The sequence below is a fragment of the Cetorhinus maximus genome, chromosome 14 (genome assembly GCF_964194155.1).
Source record: "Cetorhinus maximus chromosome 14, sCetMax3.hap1.1, whole genome shotgun sequence".
NCBI lineage: Eukaryota > Metazoa > Chordata > Chondrichthyes > Lamniformes > Cetorhinidae > Cetorhinus > Cetorhinus maximus.
Genome location: NC_135892.1, coordinates 45738290 through 45762071, shown reverse-complemented (window position 1 = coordinate 45762071; position 23782 = coordinate 45738290). Strand labels below are relative to the sequence as shown.

At 41.0% G+C, this 23782-nt stretch overlaps 1 protein-coding gene across 1 annotated transcript in view; it reads left to right on the top strand.

The window, feature by feature from the left end:
* The window catches only part of LOC144690058 (connector enhancer of kinase suppressor of ras 3-like), a 340571-nt gene that overhangs the window by 274177 nt on the left and 42612 nt on the right, over positions 1-23782 (top strand). The window contains exons 16-20 of the mRNA XM_078557565.1: positions 1327-1400; positions 8836-8907; positions 14120-14187; positions 14306-14394; positions 15767-16130. Coding sequence (XP_078413691.1) covers positions 1327-1400; positions 8836-8907; positions 14120-14187; positions 14306-14394; positions 15767-16130 — 667 coding nt within the window. The remainder of the gene's footprint in view (positions 1-1326; positions 1401-8835; positions 8908-14119; positions 14188-14305; positions 14395-15766; positions 16131-23782) is intronic.

Below are 23782 nucleotides of genomic sequence, written 5' to 3'. Positions count from 1 at the left end.
TCTCAATTTGTGATAAACCCATGTTTGTTGAGTGTGATACAGACTGCACACTAATTTGCTGTTGTGGCTACAATGGTTGACAGATTTCAATGAAGATATCCTTACTGAAGTGCGGACTTCTCACTGTTCCTAACTGATATGATTGTTCGTTCAACGTTTTGGGTGGATATGGCTTCCTGGTGAGAGTCCTTCTCCCACTCCTCCTCTGTCTTTGAGTAATTTGTCCTGCTCTGTGTGGCCTTCTGTTCATTCTCCCTGTCTTGCTGTATTCCAAGGGGAATGCCTGTCGTGCACCATGTCTAGGGGCAACTGGTTTGTGCAGAAGCCTTGAAATCAGAAAAATTCCTTCACCTGCCACACCACTCCCTGTAGACTTTTACAACTTGAAACAAATACAGAAAGTATTGAAGACTTGTAGAAATGTACCCATAGCCAGAATAAATCAACCAGCAACTAACCTTAAATAACACTGGTGAGGTGGTGCTTTCTGCTGCTGAATAAGTGTTTAGTTGGGCAAGGTTAAGGGAGGATGTTAACTGGAACATGGAGTTCCAAAATGGCAGTACTGGCGTCAAATCAGATCTGGCTAATCTGTACACTTCTGGTGGATGTTTGGGTGCTAATGCCTTTGTCAATGTAGTGTTGGTGCAATTTTCCCCACAAGTGAGTGCATGCACTGTGGACATCATTTTGGAGCAATATGGGCACTCATAGTTTTAACAAGTCCCATTTCTCACCTAAATGCCTCTTTTATCTGTCAAAATATGCAACATATATGTTCAAAATACTCCATAAATTGTTCATTTCACAACCAACTGGTTGCAGAGTCCAGGTTCAAGGCTAAACAGACCTGAGTGGAAGGAGTGTTATGAACACTATTCCAAACCAGAGGATACTGCTGAATTCACAGTGGTGGTGGGGTGGAGGGAGTGGGGCAGGGGGGGTTTTGAAGGAGGGGGATGATGAGAGAGGATATCATCTGTTGCATTGCTCACCCATATTTATATTGTGAATTGGTCAATTACAATTTGAGATAGATCATCTTTGAGTATTCTACTGCTCAGACTGCCTTACTATTTAAAAGGTGTGTAGGGAATTGCTGTGCTTTCTGTGATAGGAGTTTTAGTTATTATAACAGCTTAGTGTGATTTGCTTTCAAGTATTTCCCAATTATTACAGTGGTATAATGTGTTGTTTGGTCCATTTTAAAGTAAAATTTTAGAGCAGAAATTGAACAAAAAATAGTTCTAGGCAAACAGTCTCATTGCATTGATGATAATTGAGCTCTTCTTTGCTAAATGTTAACCAATTCTGCCTTTTCCATAGGCAGAGAAAGCTGAAGGTTTCATTAATTTATCCGAGTTCAAGATTGATCAATGGATGGAGTGCAAAAGGAAACAGTAAGTAATGCAGTAATTAATATGTACAATCAGTAATGAAACCCACACCTTAACCAGTTTGTATTCAACAAGTTCTTGCATTTTTATAATGCTTTTCATGTGATAAAACATTCCAAAATGGGGTTTAGAGAATCTATAGCAGGGAGTGAGGGGAGGGGAAATAACTGGAGACATTCTCATAATTGAAGTTTTTGAGAAGCTCTTTGAGGTGAGAAAGAAATTAAAACACAGTTAGGTTCAGAATGAAAAGTCCAATACAGGGCCATGGTCCCTGAAGGTTCTAACACCCTTGGAGAAGAGGGTTAATGGCTTTTGGAACAGCAGAAACAGAATTTAGGGTTGGGGAAGATTACAAATGCCACCAAGAATTTAAAAGTGAGGACAAATATTTTGAATTTGCGGTGCTTGGATGTATGGCATAAGCACAGGCTGATGAGAGCAGGGATACAATTTTAAGGAAGCTGGTGGATACCGGTGTGATCCACAACAAACATGTCTGCAGTAAGTGTCTACGGCCCAAGGAGCTTCAGCTCAGAGTCAATGACTGAAGGCCAAGCAACAGATAATATGATGCATCAGGGAGAGGATAAGTTACCTAGACACTATGTTTCAGAAGGCAGTCACATCTCTTAGGCTACGGTCATTTGATTTGGTCCATGGTCAGGGACAGGAGGGTGTGACTGTGAATGCGACAGGTATGGGAATCGATAAGGTAGAAGTGGAGGGGCCTCAGCCTTTGCAACTGTACAACAGTTTTGAGATTCTTGTAGCATGTATGGATGTATTGGGGATACAGGGTGGATGAGCAAACTGATCATGGCACCATGATATAGGAAGCCATTCAAGTGGGGAATTAAATAGGAATGTTGAGGTAGTAGGAGATAGTATAGTCAGGAGGATAGGCACAGTTCTTTGTAGCTGAGGGCAAGAGTCCAGACGGCTGTGTTGCCTGCCCGTGCCAATGTTAAGAATATCCCCTTGGGCCTGGAGAGAAACTTGGGGTGGGAGGGGAAGGATCCAGTTGCCGTCATCCAAATGGGTACCAATGGCATGGGTAGGTCTGCGAAAGAGATTCTGCTAGGAGAGTATGAGTACTGAGGGGCTAAATTAAAAAGCAAAGCCTCAAAGTTAAGAATCTCAGGATTACAACCTTAGCCGCGAGCGAGTTGGCATAGGCTAAATAAGATCAGGGAGTTGAATGCATGACTCAAAAGATTGGTCTAGGAGAAATGGGTTTTGATTCTTGGGACAATGGCACAGGTATTGGGGAAGTATGAAGGGTGTACCGTTGGGATGGTCTTCACCTGAACTGTGCTGGGACCAGTGTTCTGATGAGTCATATAACTAGGGTGGTAGAGACGGCTTTAAGGGGAAATATGGTCAATTAAAGAGAAAGGACAAGGCAATAGAGCAGAGTAGCAATATGGATAATGATAACCAGAGTGCGGAGGAAGGGACAGAGCATGTAAACTTAGAGATCACCAACAGATAAGGTAAGAGTTTGCAAGAATGGTAAGAAGACAGAATTAAATGCTCTGTTTCTGAATTGTCAGCTCAAATGGAAATAAATATGTGTGACCTAATAGCCATTACAGAGATGTGGCTGCAAGATGACCAAGGCTGGGACCTGAATACTCCAGGGTTTTGGAAGGACAGGAAGCTAGGAAAAGTTGGTGGGATAGTGTTGTTAATTAAGAACGACATTAGTACAGTAGAGGAAGATGACCTTATAAGAAGATCAAGATGTGCAATCAGTTAGGTAGAGAGAAGAAATAGTAAAGGTAAGAAGTCAATTGTGGGAGCAGTTTATAGGCTCCATAATAGTAATGCTGCTGTAGAATGGAGTATGCAGGAAGAATTAATGGGGGTTTGTAAGTAAGGCAGTACAATAATCATTGGTGAGTTTAACCTCCATATAGATTGGATGAATCTGATCAGCAAATGTAACTTGGAAAATGAATTGATAGTGTTTTCAGGATGATTTCTTAAAGGTCCACATTCCAGAGCCTAACAGGGAGCAGGCTATTCTAGACCTGGTAGTGTGCAGTGAGGCAGGTTTAATTAATGACCTCATAGTAAAGGAGCCTCCAGGCAGCAGTGATCATAACATAATTGAAGTTAGTATTCAGTTTGAGGGGGTGAAAAATGTGCCTAAGACTAGTGTTTTAAACTTAATTAAAGGCAATTACAAGGATATGAAGGCAGAGCTGGCTATAGTGAACTGAGAAATTAGGTTAAGGGGTAGGTCAGTGGAGTGGCAGACATTTAAGGAGATATTTCATTACGCTCAGCAAAGATACATTCCAGTGAGAAAGGAAGGCTCAGGAAGACAAATGCACCATCTGTGGCTAAGGAAGTTAAAAATAGTTTCAAATTGAAAGAAAAAGCATACAATTGTGCAATGACTAGTGATAGGTCAGAAGATTGGACAGAATATAAACGCGAACAAAAAAGACTAAAAAAATAATAGGGAGGGAGAAATTAGAGTTTGACAGCAAGTTAGCAAGAAATATAAAATCAGATAGTAAGAGTTCTTAGTGGTATTGAAAAAGGAAAAGAGTAATTAAAGTGCGTGTGGGCCCTCTGGAGGGAAAGTCTGGGGTATTAATGGGAAATAAGGAAATGGCAGAACTGGTATTTTGTGTCCATCTTCACTGTAGAAGATATAAATAACATCCCAGAAATACTTGTAAGTCAAGAGATAAAAGGGAGGGAGGAACTTAAAACAATTACAATCACCAGGGAAAGGGTACTGAATAAGATATTGGAACAAATGACTGACAAGTCCCCAGGACCTGATGGGCTTCATCCTAGGGTCTTAAAAAAATAATGGTGCTGAGATAATGATTGCATTGGTTGTAATTTTCCAAAATTCCCTAGATTCTGGAAAGGTCCCTTCAGATTGGAAAATAGAAAATTTAACTCCTCTATTCAAAAAAGGAGGGAGACAGACAGCAGGTAACTACAGGCCAGTTAGCCTAACACCTATCATAGGGAAAATGTTATCAGCCACTATTAAGGAGGTTATAGCAGGGCACTTCAAAAATCTTAATGCAATCAAGCAGAATCAATATATTTTTGTGAAAGGGAAATCATGTTTGACTAATTTCTTTAGAGATCTTTGAGGAAGTAAAAAGAAATGTGGATAAAGGAGAACTTGTAGATAGGGTGTACTTGAATTCCCAACAACATTTGATAAGGTGCCACACCAAAGTTCACTGCACAAAATAAGAGCTCATGATGTAGGAGATAACATATTAGCATGGGTAGAGGATTGGTTAGCTAACAAGAAGCAGAGAGTAGGGATAAATTATTCAAAAAGGGAGGGGGAAAGAAAGCAGGAAACTACATTTCAGTTAGCGAACTAACATCTGTCGTAGGGAAAATGTTAGATACTATTGTAGAAGATGTTATAGCAGGGCACTTGGAAAATTCAAGGTAACCAGGCAGTATCAACATGGTTTTGTGAAAGAGAAATCATGTTTAAACAATTTATTGGAGTTCTTTGAAGGAGTAACATATGCTGTGGATAAAGGGGAATCGGTGGATGTACTGTACTTAGATTCCCAGAAAGCATTTTGATAAGGCGCCACATCAAAGGTCATTGCAGAAATAAAAGCTCATGTAGGGGTAACAAATTGGCATGGATAGAAGATTGGCTCACTAACAGGAAACAAGGTAGGCATAAATGGATCTTTTTCTGATTGGCAGGATGTAACGAGAGGAGTGCCACAGGATCAGTGCTGGGGCTCAACTTTTTACAATTTACATAAATGACTTGGATGAAGGGACTGAAGGAATGGTTGCTAAATTAGCAGACGACACAAAGATAGGTAGGAAAGTAAATTATGAAGAGGACGTAAGGAGGCTACAAAGTGACATAGGTAGGTTAAGTGAGTGGGCAAAGATCTGGCAAATGGAGCATAATGTGGGCAAATGTGAAATTGTTCATTTTGGCAGGAAGAATAAAAAGAGAAGCTTATTATCTAAATGGTGAGAGATTGCAGACCTCTGAGGTGTAGAGGGATCTCGGTGTCCTAGTGCATGAATCACAAAAGGTTCGTATGCAGGTACAATGGTGTATGCAGGTAATTAGGAAAGCTAATAGAATGTTATCATTTATTGTGAGGGGAATTGATTACAAAAGTAGGGAGGTTATGCTCCAGTTGTATGGGGTATTGGTGCGACCACATCTGGAGTATTGTGTACAGTCTCCTTATTTAAAGAAAGATGTAATGCTTTAGAAGCTGTTTAGAGAAGGATTACTAGGCTAATACCAGGAATGGGTGGGTTGCCTTGTGAGGAAAGGCTTGATAGGTTAGGCTTGTATCCACTGGAGTTTAAAAGAGTAAGAGGCGACTTAATTGAAACTTTAAGATCCTGAGGGGTCTTGACAGGGTGGATGTTGAGAGAATGTTTCTTCTTGTGGGAGAATCTAGAACTAGGGGTCACTGTTTGAAAATAAGGGGTCGCTCAGTTAAGACCGAGATGAGGAGAAATTTTTTCTGAGGGTTGAGTGTCTTTGGACTGGCAATGGAAGCAGAGTCTTTGAATATTTTTAAGGCAGAGCTAGGTAGATTCCTGATTAACGAGAGTGAAAGGTTATCGGGAGTAGGCAGGAATGTGGGGTTGGGATTACATTCAGATCAGCCTTGATCTTATTGAATGGTGGAGCAGGCTCGAGGAGTGGCCTACCCCTGCTCCTAATTCATATGTTTGTATGCGAATGGGTCAGTTTCAGCTTAGCAACCTCTAATATGTGGAGTGCCACAATGATCAGTGCTGGGGCCTCAACTACTTACAATCTATATAATGATTTGGATGGAGGCACCGAATGTATGGTTGCTAAATTTGCTGATAACACAAAAGTAGGTAGGAAAGTTAATTGTGAGGAGGACATAAAGAGCCTACATAGGGATTTGGATAGGTTAATTGGCTTGCCAAAAAATTGGCAGATGGACTAGGAAAATATGAACTTGTCCACTCTGGCAGGAAGAATAAAAAAGCAGTGAATTACTTAAATGGCGAGAGATTGCAGAACTCTGTGGTAAGGGGGATCAGGGTGTCCTGGTGCGAATCACAAAAGGTTAGTATGCTGGCACAGCAAGTGATTAGGAAGGCAACTGGAATGTTGTTATTGCAAGTGGAATGGAATATAAAAGTAGGGATGTTTTGCTGCAATTGGTTCAGGGCATAGGTGAGATCACATCTGGAGTAGTGTATGCAGTTTCGTTCTCCTTAATTAAGAAAGGATATAATTAAATTAGAAGCGGTTCAGTGAAGGCTCACTCAACTGATTCCTGGGATGAAGGGGTTATCTTATGAGGAAAAGTTGGACAAGCTGGGCCTGTATCCATTGGAGTTTAGATGAATGAAAGGTGATTTCATTGAAACATATAAGATCCTGAGGGGACTTGACAGGGTGTTTTCTCTTATGAGGAGATGAGAACAGGGGAACATAGTTCAAAAATTAGGGGCTCCCATTTAAGATGGAGATAAGAAGAAATTTTTTCTCTCCAAGGATCATTAGTGTGTGGAATTTTCTTCTCCAGAGAGCCATGCAGGCTGGATCATTGAATACTTTTAAGGCTGAATTAGATATATTCTTGATTGACAAGGGAATCAACAGGTATAGGGAGTAGACAGGAAAGTGGAGTTGATGACAAAATCAGATGAACCATGATCTTATTGAATGGCGGAGCAGGCTCAACAGGCCCCCTCCTAATTCATATGTATGTATGAGGAAAGTTCTGGGCATTTTGAAACTTGAGATTTATTGAAGGTGGCACGCGAGAGACAAATGAGTGTTTTGGATAAATTAAGCCGGGTCAGACACGGGAAGAGTTAGGCAGGTCAGGTCAAGGGGTAGTTGGATGGGGTTGTTGGGGCAGGAGCAGTAGTCAGGTGAAATGTTTAGACGGATTGGTTGTGGGAGGGGCTAGTTGGGGGCGGCTCCAGGGTCAGGTTAGTTGGGTCAAGTTGAGGTAGTCGGATCACTTGGGGGGCTCATCGGCTCAGGTTGGGGGTGATAGTTGAGTGGGTTGGTGGGGTAGTCAGGTCGGGTAGGGGAGTAGTCAGGTGGGGTTGAGTTCAGTCGCGTCAGGGGTTTGTCGAGTCGGATGGGTGTGCTGAGTCAGGTGCAGGGTGGCTAGTCTGTCCCAAGTAGTCAGTTCAGCTAGGGGGAGGGTAGTCACGTAGGGAGTTAGTCGGGTCAGTTCAGGGCGAGTCAGGGGGTGAGGGTAGGCAGGTCAGGTGGAGGGGTAGCCAGGTAGGGGGGTAGTTGGGATGGACAAGTTTTGGAAGAGAGTTGGGTTGGGGGGATTAGCCATGTGGTGAGGGGTAGCCAGCTTGGGTTGGGGGTGGGGGGGGGTGTGGCTAGTCAGGTCATGGGGGTTAGTATGGGCCGGATAAGGGGCGATTGATGGGTTCAGTTGTGGTGCTCAGTTTAGTTACGTTGATTAATCATTGAGTCAGACCAAGTACTAACCAGCATAACATTTCAAGTAAATTAGCAGTTAAGTCCCACTTGTCTGGTCCCAAGTCTCTGACACCAAACTCTGCGTCAGGGATATTCGCGGAAGGACCTGGGCAGCAGACATCAGTCCATCAGGAGTTTAGACTTCCGGGTTAATTTCAGTGCACGTGTGTACGCTACGGCTTCCATGACTCAAGGCAAAGCTAGAGTACAGAATGATTACTTTGTACCAGTGCTTACTAAAGAAGAGAAAATGCCAAAATATCGGTAGAGGTAATGGATCAGATAAAAATTGAGAAGGGGTACTGAAAAGGCTGGCTAGCTTAGAGTGGATAAGTCACCTGGTCTAAATGGCAGTGGAAACAGAGCAGATCAGTGATTTCAAAAAAAAATTGGTTGGGCACTTGAAGGAAATAAGCTGGCAGGGCTACAGGGATAGAGCTAGGGAATGGGACTGACTGAATTGCTCCATTAGGAGGTAGCAAAGACTCGATGGGCCGAATAGCAGCCTCCTATTCTGTAATTGATTATAACTCTATGACATGTCATTGAGCAGGAGAAGGAAAAAAGTAAATAACACACACAATGACAATACAGTTACATAACTGCAAGTTGTCAGTTTGGGCAAAGTCAAAACCTTTTTTGAGGTCAGTTTGCTTTTCAGCAAATATTTTGACAGTAAAAGGACTTGTAAAGAAGTTATAAATATTCATGCCGATGTTTGAACTGTAGTGTTCAGAAATTATCCAAACTTCCATTTCAATAGAATGACAAATGTTTTTCACTAATGTACATGTTTGTAAAAGCTATGCTAACATTTGTTAATACATTGGTTGTTGTGGGCAAATATTTTTTAAAAATTGGCAGTTTGACCTTTAAAAGTATAACATTAAGATGAGAAGAATTCGAACAACTTGAAATTTGTCCCTTTATTATCTATTTTCTATTCTCTTAATCAAGTGCAATAAAGGCCAGTCATCCACAGTTCAAGAACTTCTACTTTGCTGCAGAGAATGCTGATGACATGAGCAAGTAAGTATTAAGTGGTGTGGCTGTTTTTTGTGAGTTTAGTGGCAGTGATTTAAGAGATAGCTAAAATGTATCTTTCAATTTTGGTCTGTTGATTTAAATTGAGAAAGCAAGTTGAAGGGTCAAGACCCATATTCAAGGCTGAAGAAAATAGGGGGGAAAATGGAAGCCGTGGTTAGATGATGCAATCTGTGTTTTTAAAAACCAGGAGACTGCAGGATAAAGCATGAAATATACTTGAGGTTAGGAAGTATTTGGAAAGAATGAGTTAGTAGAAGACGGCAACGAAACTTGATTTCAACATGAATGAAATTGTGTCTATCATATTGCTGGTTACACCCTATTTTTCAACAGCCATTATGTTATCTTTAACTAGTGCAGAGATTCTATCTCCCCTTATTCCTTCACTTTTTTTCCTACATGTGTTACATCCTGCAATCCTGCTCTCTATGTAGTCATGTTTCAATTATCCCTGCTACATCACATTCTGCACTACAAATCATTGCCTCCTGTTCTTCAATATTGTTTGGAATTATGCAGATATTGTTGTACTGGTAGTTTAAATTGTTTTTATTTGTGTGTCAGTCTGTTTCAGTTGGTGTCACTTGCATGGTGATATATGGGAATGATTACATCTGCTCCACAAGTGCAGACAATGACCATCTCCAACAAGACAGAATCTAACCTCCCCCTTGACATTCAAAGACATTGCTATTGTCGAATCCCCCACTATCAACCTCCCGGAGGCTACCATTAGTTAGATTCTTGATGAACGATTGAGTCAAAAGGTTTAAGAAGTAGGTAGGAAAGTGGAGCTAAGGCCACAATCAAAGCAGCCATAATCTTATCAAATGGTGGAGCAGGTTTGAGTAGCCAAATAGCCTACTCCTCCTAATTTGTATGTTTGTATGTAGAAACTGAACTGGACCAGGCATATAAATACTATGGCTACAAGAGCAGGTCAAAGGCTGGGAATTCTGCAGTAAGTAACTCACCACCTGACTCCCCAAAGCCTGTCCACCATCTACAAGGCACAAGTCAGGAGTGTGATTGAATACACTACACCTCCCTGGATGAGTGTGGCTCCAACAATACTCGAGAATCTTGACACCATCCAGGATGATGCAGCTTGCTGGATCAGCACCCCTTCCACCACCTTAAATGATCATTCCCTCTACCACTGGCGCACAGTGGCATCAGCATGTACCATATACATGATGTACTGCAGCAACTCGCTGAGCCTCCTTCAACAGCACTTTCCAAACCTGAAACCTCTACCACTTAGAAAGACAAGACCAGCAATCACATGGGAACACCACCAGCTCCAGGTTTCCCTCCAAACCACACAGCAGCCTGATTTGGAACTATATCACCATTCCTTCACTGTTGCTGAGTCAAAATCTGAAACTCCCTCTCTACACCATATGAACTGCAGTATTTCAAGAAGAAGGCTCACCCCCACCTTCTCGGGCAATTAGTGATGGACAACAAATGCTGGCCTTGCCCATGACATGCAGAACCCATGAAAGAATTTTTAAAAACCTCTTGCTTCAGAAGTTTGTGAATTCAGGTCCCATTCCAGGACTCGAGCACGTGAAACAAGGCTGACACTCTAGAGCAGTTCTGAGGGAGAACTACACAAGGTGCTGTCTTTCAGATGAAACGTTAAATGTTAAACTGCTCCTCAGGCATGGGACTATTTTAAAGGAAAACAGTGGAGTTATCCTCAGTTTCCTGGCCAATGTTTATACCTCAATCAACTTCACAAAAACAGATCCTCTGGTCATTATCACATTGCTGTTTGTGGGAATTTGTGCATGCAAAATAGTTGCAGCATTTCCTACAACATTGACTATACTTCTTAAGTAATTAATTGGCTGTAAAGCACTTTGAGATGTCCACTGATTGTGAAAGGTGCTATATAAATGCAAGGTTTTTAATTACTCTCTGTTTTTAATAGTTATTTTATCTTTATGCTGTATGATTTTATCCAATCTTTGGCCATTCATGTTATCCTTATCCCTTCCTTTATTTTGTTCTCCTGATTCTTTTTGTGGTAAGTTCATGCCGTTCCTTCCACCCAAGTTGTTAGTTTATAGTTTTATTTTATTCACAATCCTAGTTTTACTTTTTGCTGGGACCTTGGTCCCAATGGTACAGCTCCTTCCTGTCTCAGCACTGGTGCTCATTCCCCATGAAATGGAACTGCTCCTTCCCACACCACTCATTTAGCCATGTGTTGAGTTTACTGATCTGTTTCTCCCTGTGCTGAAGGTGTACAATATATTGAAAATGAAATAGCTTCACAGCAAATGTATAAATAGAGTTAGATGATGAATAGGGAAGGTCAGTTTTGTGGAGACTTGAGCTATTGGGGCTGCACTTAGGAATATAGGAACATAGAACTTAGGAGCAGGAGCAGGCCATTTAGCCTTTTGAGCCTGCTGCACCATTCAATAAGATCATGGCTGATCTGGCTGTGATCTCATCTCCACTCTCCTGTCTGCCCCCCATAGCCCTTGACTCCCTTGTCTATCAAAAATCTGTCTAACTCAGCCTTGAATAAATTCAATGACCCAGCCTCCACTACTTTCTAGAGAAGAGAATTCCACATACTAACGACCCATTGAGAGAAAAAAATTCTCCTCATATCCATCTTAAACGGTAAACCTCTCATTCTTAAACTGTGTCCCCTGGTTCTAGTGTCCCACACATGTGGAAACATCCTCCCAATACCTACCCTATCAAGTCCCCTCAGGGTCTTAGGTTTCAATAAGGTCACCTTTCATTCTTCTAAACTCCAATGGGTACAGCCCAATTAAGACTATTCCCACTTTTGAAGTGGAAAGTGAAATACTATTTCCATTATGGTTGGAGTCAATGATAAGGGAATATCAATTTAAATGGTCACTGAAAGACTGAGGAGAGTTACATAGTAGAAAAGTTATTATTCAGTGAGTTATGGAGTTATGGTTCCTCATCTTATTTAATATTTCTTTGAAGTCCAAAGGAACAATTTTTTTTTCAGAATCTATCTCTTATTGAGATTTGTTTCTGAGTCTCTAGTTTTGTAATACCATAATAATGTTGGGAGTTTCCAATGTATCATTATGAAAACCGACGAGTCCTAGCCATGCCTGCCTTTACATGTGATTGTGCAGCATTCTTTGTTCTAGTTGTACTCAGCTCCAGTCTCTCACCCTTTTTCCTGAATAGTGATGTTTGAATTGATGCTGTGTTGTGCTTTCACCCTGAATTGAAAAATTTCATCAACTCTGCTTTCAATTTCCATCCCCACCTCACATGGTCTTATCCCTTCCTCAACCCCTGAGAATCAGCTGTTCATGAATGTCTACGATAAACCCACCAGCTCCCACACTTATTGTGATTACATCCCCTCCCACCCACTTCATGTAGGGACTAAATTCTATTTACCCAGTTTCCCCATTTCCTTCATACATATACTCTGGTGATGTCACCTTCCACACCAATACTTACAGTATGTCTTCCTTTTTCCTCAATCAACAATTCCCCTCCATTGTGATTAATGGAGCCCATGGCATGACCACCCCTTTTCCTGCACTATGCCCTCACCCCTTCCCTTCCAGAACCACAAGAGAGTAGCCCTTGTCCTCACCTTCCAACAAACCAGCCTTCACATTTTACAGATCACCCCAACATTTCTGCCATCTTCAATGCAATGCTACCAGCAAACATATCTTCTTCTCCTCCTCTTTCAGCATTCCAAAGAGACTATTCCCTCCACAACACCCTGATCCATTCTTCCCATTGCGCTTCCCTGTATTGCTGCTCATTGAGGCGGTCTCCTCTTTTTTGGGGGAGATCAGACACAAATTGGGTGATCACTTTGTTGCACACCTCCATTCAGCCAACAAGCATGAGAGCTTCTGGTTGCTTGCCATTTTAATTCTCCATCCCACTCCCAGCCTGACATCTTTGACCACCACCTTCTATGCTGCTGGAATGAAGCTCAAGGAAAAGCACCTTGACAGATATATCTTTCAAGTTGGTACTTTTACAGCCTTCCAGACCCAACATTGATTTCAACAACTTTGGATCATAATGCTTCACAATTTTTTCAGACAAAAGGTGCAGGTTTGGCTGTCGCCATTTATCAACCCATCTTTTGTTTTTTTTTTTACTTGACCCATTACCAGCTGTTCTGCATTGAGCCATTATTCCTTTAGTCATTTTATCAATTCTGCCCTCCACCCTATCATTGGCCTTCTTTTCTATTCTATCCTACAATGCCCCCACCACCCCTGCATTTGCTTATGAACTCTCTAACTTCTTCCAGTTCTGACAAAAGTTTATGAAACATTAATTCTGTTCCTCTTTCTGCAGATGTTACCTGCCCTGCTGAGGTTTTGCAGCATTTTCTGTTTTTAATTGAGTCCATTCTAACTTGGTGACCATGATCTGGTTTCTCAACTTTACACACACCAACTCTACTTAACATCATCTTAACTACCCAACTATTAATGATGTGTGCTGTACATTGCCATTGTTTCAGCAGTCTCCTGACTGACTTTAATTATATATTTTTTCCTTCTCCTTCTTCCCAGCCCTCCAGTACCTGACATTAAGGAGCCATTATTTTTTATCCCAGCCTCGTCAGCGATTGTCAGCACTGGGAACATAGCTGCCAAAACAATCTTGCCTTTATAATAAAAACAGAAAACGTTAGAAATACTTAGCAGGTCCGGCGGCATCTGTGGAGAGAAAAACTGAGCTAACGTTTCAGGTTGTGACCTTTCATCAGAACGCTAATCTTGTCTTTACATGATGTCTACACATATTCATTTCCCAGCAGGTATCACAGGATAGCGACCAGGAGTTAGTCTCCAAACCAACTTATTCCCCATCTCTGAGCAGAAATGAGGAACTCCCTCTGGCAGACAGGCTGAGAGAGGTTAATCTGAAACAAAATTAAATGTGGTACCTCATTGGTGTGTATGGACCCAAGGATCCAATGAAATAAGTCCAAAATTTACTTTTTGATCATGCAAGTTAGAATGTTTCTGTAGCTGAGATCTGAAAACAGTAGTGCTAACATTTGTTAACAACATCATCAAAGATTTGAATAGAAGTGATATGTATGTTTCATAGTGAATTGTGGATTCATTGTCATCAATACAAATTTGTACAATTGAATATGTGCAATATCAGACTATAATTCTCATTAATCTTTTAGGTGGATTAATAAAATGGGCTTAGCTGCTATTCAGTATGTCTTTCCAGCTTCAGAAGCAAAAACTGAAGGTATGTGTTTTGTTGATATGATTAGGAAAATGAGTAGAAAATTCACTGATGTGTCTAGCGTGTCTCATTGTCAACAAAACGTAATTTTCTGCCAATGGTGAATTCCTCCTTGTTGCAGAATGTTGGAGTGAAAGTGAGCATGAAGATGTGGAGATTCCACCAGAGATGCCACCCTTATCATATGCATTACAACCAGAAGAACAGCAGGTAACTGTCTTTTAACAGAACACAAACATGTTAAGAATCTTGGTACAGTTTACAGGTTAGATTTAGTATATCGCTTTTCACAATGGGTCTTTTACTGTGAGATTACTAGTTAACCGTGCCTCATTACACAATACTAGATCTAAAATAGCTTCACTGCTCCAGGAAACTGTCACAGAAACAATCTACATACTCATCTTCTAGACCACTCTTGCCAATTGATTGTCCCAGTCTATATGAAGATTAAAATCCCCCACAACTATTACACTGCCTTTGTTTTTTTTTATTCAGTTACAGGATGTGGGTGTCGCTGGCTAGACCAGCATTTATTGCCCATACCTAACTGCCCTTGAGAAGGTGGTGGTGAGCTGCCTTCTTGAACTGCTGCAGTCCCTGTGGTGTAGGTACATCCACAATGCTGTTAGGGAGGGAGTTCCAGGATTTTGACCTAGTGCCGGTGAAGGAACGGCGATATATTTCCAAGCCAGAATGGTAAGTGGCTTGGAGGGGAACTTCCAGGTGGTGGTGCTCCCATGTATCTGCTGCTCTTGTCCTTCTAGATGGTAGTAGCCGTGCGTTTGGAAGGCGCTGCCTAAGGAGCCTTGGTGAGTTTGCTACAAGCTCCAATAATTTCTTGTTTAATGCTCTGTCCAACAGTATAACTGCTGTTAGAGGACTTATAAACTACTCCCACCAGTGTTTTCTGACTCTTGCTATTCCTAATTTTCACCTATACCAGTTCTACTCCATGATCTTCTGAGGCCAGATCCTTTCTCACTGTGATATGATTTGATATGAGAAAGCAACTGTACAAAGGAGAGAAGTGAGTTTTGGATAACCCTAAGTTAATGGCACAAGAGTCTAATGATGAGTTATCAACCACAGCATAAAGCAAGTTTTGAGAAGAAGCTACAGGCTTTATAGCGACGTCACTGAACCAGTGCTCTTAGTTGAAATTCTGTTCTAGGATTTGGGTATTCAGTGTAAGTGTCTTTAATGTAATTACTAAGTCATATTGTACATTGGAGGTGCCATCTTTCAGATATGTTTATTCTTGTAGATGGATGCTAAAGATCCCATTGCATGATTCAAAGAAGCGCAGGAGTTCATTTGTCTTGGCCACTGTTCCTCCCTCAGCCTGATTAATTAGTCATTCATCGAGCAAATATTTGCTGGCTGCCATATTTGCTTTAATAACATGAGTCACTTTAGCGTATCTGAAGTCTTTTCAACTTCTTTGAGATGTGATAAGGTGCAGTGGGAATGAAAGCCTATTTTTATATATGCATGGAAACTGGTTATATATCTTCAAACATTTAGATAAAAAATGATTGAGAATGAATGGAACCTTGTTCTGGCTTTTCTAATCCTGCAGACACCTGCTCTTCAGTCCCCATTTGTGTCTAGTGAAGCATCAAGTTCTTATTCACCAGAGAGCACCAGTAGATCAATTGCATCTGCAGCTTCACCATCACAATATTCCTGTCAGGAAAGACAATCGTGGCTTGACATTGTTAATTCATCTTGTTCTGATGTTGGGCACCAGTACTTAACGTCTGCAGTACAACCGAGTGAGGGATCTTCACAGCAGGAAATAAGTGAAAATGCAAAAGCCAAGCTAAAAGGGATTAACTCTGGATCACGTGAGAATTTGGCTGCAGGAGCACCACAGTTCACTCTTGTTGGGGAAGATACCAAAACAGCACAACACGTAACTGTTTTAACCACATCTGTGAAAGGTTAGCATTTAACTCACTTTATTTCTAAAAGATTTTCTCCCCTTCTGTTCTGAAGGTACTGAGCTAAGATTCTTATTGACATCAACTGCACCTAGATACTTTGACTGAGTGAATCTAGAAAGTGAGTATTGGAAAGGATTTCAGTGATTGATTCATCACAGCCAAGTCCAATCCTGCTTTCTTGTTGGATATCCATTTGCACACTTTAGTGCTGAGATCATTTGATAAACATTGGGGTGGAAACGCTGACTTATTTGATTTAGCCTTTTAAGCTCCAGATGATGGCAATTGTAACACTCCTTTAACTGTGATCAGTTAAGCTAAGGAAGACCAGTCTGTGTTGGAGGAGTATTTTCATCCAAATTATCCAGATTTACAATGTTTAATGTGATACTGGGACATCTCTCTCTCTCTCTCTCTCTCTCTCTCTGTCTCTCTCTCAATAAATCTGGTTCCCATTTGTCACACTGACAAGCAATGTATGGCTGATCAATGTGGCACTTTGTCAGCTCATGGTTTCAGTAGTAGGAAAAGTTTACGAATTCATGAAATAAATAATTAAATAAGTAATTTGAAAATAACTAGAGGTATTTGATAATTGAATGTAGGAGTTTTTAGTGTTTTAATAATATTTTCCTTTCATGTAACTGGCTTCAGTGTGGAAGAATGAAAACAGTGCCAAAATGATGTTGGTTTAGGAAGAAAGCAACTGTTATAAAGTTATATGTGAAATGCAGCAGCATTGTGAATGAGTCCCCATAATGTTGATTTCAGGAGGTTAAAAGTATCATTGGCAAATTACTTAGCACATTGGATGAACATATTATGAAGGGCTGTCTGAAATGGATAATGGACAACATTCCTAACTTAGTGTTAATGAAAAACTGATGCTTGGAATAAATGAGATGGCAGAAGTGCTAACAGACTATGCAATTTTATTCTTTCATGGGAAGTGAACATCACTGGCAAGGCCAGCAGTTATTACCCATCCCTAATTGCCCTCAGAAATACGCTGGTGAGCTGCTGCCTCAAACCGCTGCAGCCCATGTAGTATAGGTATACCCAAAGTATTGTTAGGATGTGAGTCCAGATTTTTGACCCAATGACAGCAAAGGAACGGTGATATAGTTCCAAGTTAGGATGGTGTTTCACTTACAGGTGGTAGTGTTCCCATGCGACTGCTACCCTTGTTCTTCTAGATGGTAAAGGTTGGGTTTGGAAGGTGCTGTTGAAGGAGGCTTGCTGAGTTGCTGCAGTGGATCTAATAGATGGTAAAGATTGTGTCCACTGCATGCAGGTAGTGGCAGATTGAATGTTTAAGATGGTGGATGGGGTGCCAATCAAGCAGGCTGCTTTGTCCTGGATGGTGTGGAGCTTCTTGAATATCGCTGGAGCTGCACTCATCCAGGCAAGTGGAGAGTATTCCACCACACTTCTGACTTGTACCTTCTATACAGTGGCCAGGCTTTGGGAAGTCAGGAAGTAAGTTACTTGCCACGCTTGTGTTATTGCCTGACACTTGTCTTAACAAAGGTTAGTTGCCACTTATCAGACCAAGTCTGAATGTTATCCTGGTCTTGCTGCATGCGGGCATGGACTGCTTCAATATCTGAGCAGTTACGGATAGCACTGAACACTGTGCAATCGTCAGCGAACATTCCCACTGACCTTATGATGCAGGGAAGATCATTGACGAAGCAGTTGAAGGTGCTTGGACCTTGGACCCTACCCTGAGGAACTCCTGCAGTGATGTTCTGAGGCTGAGTCTCTAACAACCACAACTATCCTCCTTTGTGTTAGGTATGACTCCAACCAGTGGAGAATTTTTCCCCATGATCCCCTTTGCCTTAATTTTGTTAGGGCTCCTTGATGCCACACTCAGCCAAATATTGCCTTGATGTCAAGCAGTCACTCTCACCTCACCTCTGGAATTCAGCTCCCATGTTTGGACTAAGGCTGTAATGGGGCCTGGAGCCAAATGGTTGTGATGGAATCCAAACTGAGCATCAGTGAATGAGTTATTGCAGTGTAAGAACTTGATAGCACTGTGGGTGACACCTTCCGTCACTTTCATTATTGAGAATAGACTGGTGGGCCAATAATGGCCAGATAGGATTTATCCTGTTTTTCACGGACAGAACATACCTGAGCAATTTTCCACACAGTCGGGTAGATGCCAGTGTTGTAAATGTACTGAAACATCTTGGCTATGGGTGCAGCTAGTTCTTGAGCACAAATCTATAGTAATACAGGCAGAATGTTGTCAGGGCCCACAGCCTTTGCTGTATTCAGTGGCTTTGGCCGTTTCTTGATATCATGTGGAGTAAATTGAGTTGGCGGAAGACTGGCATCTGTGATGCTCGGGACCTCAGGAGCAGGCTGAGATGGATCATCCACTCTTCTGGCTGAAGGTGCTGCAAAGACTTCACTTTGTTTTTTGCATTGATGTGCTGGTTGCATCGTAAGTGATGACCAGGATGTTTGTGGAATCCCTTCATCCCATTAGTTGTTTAATTATCCGCTACCATTCATCACTGGATGTGGCAAGACTGCAGAGCTTTGAACTGATCTTTTTGTTGTGGGATCACTTAGCTCTGTTTATTGCATGCAGCTTCCGCTGTTCGGCATGCCAGTAGTCCTGTGTTGTCGCTTCACCAGGTTGACACCTCATTTTTAGGTATCCCTGGTGCTGATCCTGGCATGCCTTCCTGCACTCTTCATTGAACCAGGGTTGATCCCCCAGATTGGAGGTAATGGTGGAGTCGGGGAATATGCTGGGTCACAAGGTTACATACAGATTGTGGTTGAAACTATTCTACTGTTGCCGACGGCCCCCATCACCTCGTGGATGCCTGGTTTTGAGCTACCAGACCTGTTCTACATCTATCCCATATGGAATGATGGCCGTACCACACATGGTGGAGGGTATCCTCAGCGCGAAGACAACTCTTGGTCTCCATAAGCATTGTTTGGTGGTCTCTCTTACCATTTATCTGATGGAGAGATGCATCTGTAGATGGTAAGCACTAAGTCAAGTGCATTTTTCTTTTTTATTGACTCTCTCACCACTGCCGCAGACCCAGCATAGCAGCCATGACCTTCAGAACTTGGCCAGCTTGGTCAATAGTGGTGCTTTTGAGCCACTGTTAGTGATGGACATTGAAGCCCCCCCACCCAGAGTACATTCTATGTCCTTGCTACCCTCAGTGTTTCTTCCAAATGGTGTTCAACATGGAGGAGCACTGATTCACCAGCTGAGAGAGGGTGGTAATTAGCAGGAGGTTTTCTTTCCCATGTTTGACTTGATGCTATGAGACTTCCATGAGTCCCAGGGCAACTCCCTTCTGAGTGCATATCACTGTGCCGCCACCTCTGGGACAGGATAAAGCCAGGGGTGGTAATAAAGGAGTCTGGGCCATTGGTAGTAAGGTATGATTTGGTAAGTATGACTCTGTTAGGCTGTTGCTTGATTAGGCTGGTGGACAGCTCTCTCAATTTTGGCACAAGTCCCCAGACATTTGTGAGGAGGAACTGGGGGACTTGCAGAGTCAACTGGGCAAGATGTGCCTTTTTTTGTTTCTGGTGCTTAGGTTGATGCCAGTTGGTCCATCCAGTATTATTCTTATTTGACTTTTCTGTAGTGGTTTGATACAGCTGTGTGTCTTATTGGATTATTTCAGAGGATAGTTAAGAGTCGACCACATTGCTGTGGGCCTGCAGTCACATATCGGCTAGACCAGGTATCATGAAGAGATGTTAATGCATATAATGTTATTGGAAATTATTTTTTTTACAAATAGAGATTTTGCCTGTGTCTGTGAGTGTGTGCGCATTAATTGGATTAAAGTCAGCTAGTCTGAGTGCTTTGATGTATAGTAGTTTTGAGATGTTAAACAGGAAGGCAGTTAAGGTAAAGAGTACATTTGCATTTTCTAAAATAAGCCATTCAAAGACTGGGGGGTGAAATCTTGCACCTATCCAGGAGACACCAAGCAATGTTTATATTACTAATAAAATTGGTACTATGAAAGGGATTCAAAGAGCCTGGTGATGCAATGAAAATTTACATTCAAAGGGGAAGGCTGGGTATAACAGAAAGGAGTTTTGTGTGTGCAGGTCAGAGGCATGTAAGATCAAAGCCTGTAAGCCTACCACTATGCCTGCAAAGGAACCAAACTGAAAGGAACCTCATTTTGAATTCGTAAGGTGAAAATGCTTTGCCTGGTGTCTGTTCAAGTCTATTGGTTATTGTTGCTTTAGTGGAGATTAATTTTGGAATTTGTTAAAAGTTATAATAGTAGTAATTTGTAGCCATGTGTATGTGTTTAATTTGTTGTAAATTAATAAATGTTTCACTTAGTTTGATATAAAAACCTCTCGAGAACTGGTAGTCTTATTCCTGAATGTAGAGCTGCAACTCAAAACGTACCAATTGAAAATATAGGTTACGACAGTTGTTTAAGTTTCCCTCTGGGATTTTAAATAACTCAGCCTTTACAAACTGCTGTGTCATAACACCAGGCAAGGATGGCAGATTTCCTTCCCTGCAGGACATTAGTGAACCAGTTCAATTCTTACCACAATCTGGTAGTTTCATGGTCATCATCAGTGGGACTAGCTTTTTATCCCAGATTTATTTATTCATTGAATTTAAATTTTCCCAGCTGCATTTGTGAGATTTGAACACATATTTCCAGAACATAGGAAATAGGAGCAGGAGTAAGGTCATTTTGCCCTTGAGCCTGCTCTGCCATTCCAAACCATCATGGCTTATCTACCTCACCTTCCACTTTCCTGCCCTCTCTCAGTTTTCCTCTATTCCCCGAGAGGTCAAAAATCTATCGATCTCAGTCTTGAATATACTCAACAATGAAGCATCCACAATCACTCAGGGAAGACAATTCTAAATATTTACATCCCTCTGAGAGAAGAAATTTCTCCTCATCTCACTCCTAAATGATTGATCCCATATCCTGAGACTATGCCTCCTTGTTCTGAATTCCCCAGCTAAGGGACACAACCTCTGTGCCTCCCCTACCAAAACCCTTCAAAATCTTAGTCCTGGTTTTGGATTGCTAGTCCAGGAACAATCTATGCTACCATTCTCGATGAGGTGCACTACAAAATGCACTGAAGCATCTCACCAAGGCTTTGGGTACTGCACTTCTCTTCCTTTCTTGAAAATAACTCTGTCCATTTTATGTTTTGATTTACCCTTTATTTGGCATTATCTTTCTCGAAACAACATTTAATTTCAAGAACTAGCCACCTGCATTTTACCTTTAAGCAGTCTCACCACTTCAAAACAACCTCACACCAACTCCTGAATTCAAAGCGCTTCTCGTACTCATAACCATAAGATTCACTAACACCAACCCAATCAAGGAATTTCAAGTATATCCCGCAGAAAGCCCTCAACTTTGTTATGGCATAGCCGATGATAAATACTGAGCTGCTCAAATCCCAAAGGGAAACTTGAAACAACTGCCACAATTGTTTTGCAATTTGTATAAATTTTGAGATGCGCGCCTAGAATTCAATAGTAATAAGACCACCAAGTCTTATAGGTTTCTTACAAAGCTAACTTAAACCTTTATTAATAGAAGAAATGATTTCAAGTACACATAGATCTACAAATTACTGCTATGATAACTTCTAAATTTCCTAGTTAATCTAACTCCCAGTTATACTTTCGTTCAGGCAAGGGTAAGACACACAGATTTTAAAAGACCCAGGTAAAGAAACACGATACCCTGAACAACCCAGTTCAAAGTGAGTTTGCTTAACTTCAGTTCTTTGTAGACAGCAGCTTGAGGCGTAGATGCTGAAGGCTTTTCACATTTGTTAGACCTTAGAATTCCTTGCACACAGCCTTCTTTCCTTTATCCATATTTTACCCTTTGAGTGCAAATTCCCATTGTTTCACTATGTTTTTGGACTTTACCTCTTTGATAACAAACATCTCTAAAATGTTATCAGTAATTTTTGGAAAAACAAACACACTATTTCTTAATGTCTCCTGGCTAGGTGAAACATTTCACTCCCCCTTTTGACTTCAAGTTAGCCTGGTTTATTTAAAAATGCAAATGTTCCCTTTACCCCTATATTTACCTACTTAAAATTTCAAACCTAACTTATCTTCTATTACATCAAAGCCTTCAGGCCAGCTGCCTTTAATTCAGTGAAGTCCACCCCACCCATAGACATAGACCCCACTATTACTCTATAGTAAATTCCAATAACATTATGAGAATTATTATATCTTCCTGACACATGGCATTATCTTGAATATATTGAAGGGCTGAATGGCCTACTCCCATTCCTAAGTTCTATGTTCCTGTGCAAATTCACTTTACTGAAGTGTTGTGCTTTAAAAAACAACGCATTTCCAAATCCATTTCATTACAAGAAACAAAATTACAAAACATCTAAAATGCATCAACCAAAGAGAAAAGGGATTTCAATTATTTGATTGAGCACAGAGTTGAGAAAAGTAGAAAAGCATTGGTGAAGACATATAAAGCATGCATTTATCATCTAGACAGTAACAGATAAAGTATGGAGGGATAAATTAATCTATAAAGAATGAGCAAAGGAAAACCAATGGCTGAAGGGAAGGGTGGATGAATTTTTAATAACTTATTATTTGCAATCACAAGCAAGAGTTCTGATATCCTTAACATCAATATGCCAAGAAATTAATTGGGATTTATGAAAACACTCAAAAAAGATTTTGATGGGGAGAGGATAGAGCTCCTCTGTGTTTAATGTTTAGCAAAATAGTAACAGATTATGTTTCATTTAAAGAGATGTATTCTTTCATTATATTTTGAGCACAGAAAAACTTGCCACTATGAGTAGTAAGAAATTTGAGCAATATGACTAGCTCTGATAAAGGCCATGCAAGAGATCTGTTTTTTAGGAATTGAAAGAGGAATTAAGGGCACTTGTGCTATAAGTCTTCTGCCAATCTTTACATGAATAGCAGTAACAGCTGCTAATGTGATTGTTCCAGAAATGGAAATGCAAATTTTGGAATTACCACAGATATTGACATGTAAGTCGACCTTTGAAACCTCGAAAAATCCCTCCAAAAATGGGAGTTGACTTATATGCCAAATATAAAAGTGAACTGCTGGTGTGGGTGGTCACCACCTGTGTCAGTCACCATACGGGGCCAGCTCTCTATGGCTGTGTCTTAAATTCGCATGCATCTTCGCAACACAGCCCATGTTGCCTGCTTGATCCCTTGCACTCAGTTATAAGACACCGGTAAATAAAACATCTAGTTGTATGGTGAAAAATTGAGGCTGAATGCTAACGTGAGTAGAGCATGTTGTGGCTGAAAAAGCGGATCAATTTATATGCTGAGTATTTGCAAAAACATGATTATTGGGGCTGAAAAATGGAATCATCTTATAAGCCTGGTTTACTTGTACGCCGCGATCTATGGTGTATAGCCCAATTAGTTTAATATCGTTAATAAGTAATAACACAGAGCATACATATTCAAGCATTTAAAGCACTGATAAGGGACTTGAGCTTATGATTTGCTAGTCCATGTGAGCATTGTATGTTCATCTTCTTTTGTCACAGTATTGGAGTAGGAAATTTAGCCCCTTGAGTCTGGTTCCATCTTTAAATGAGATCAT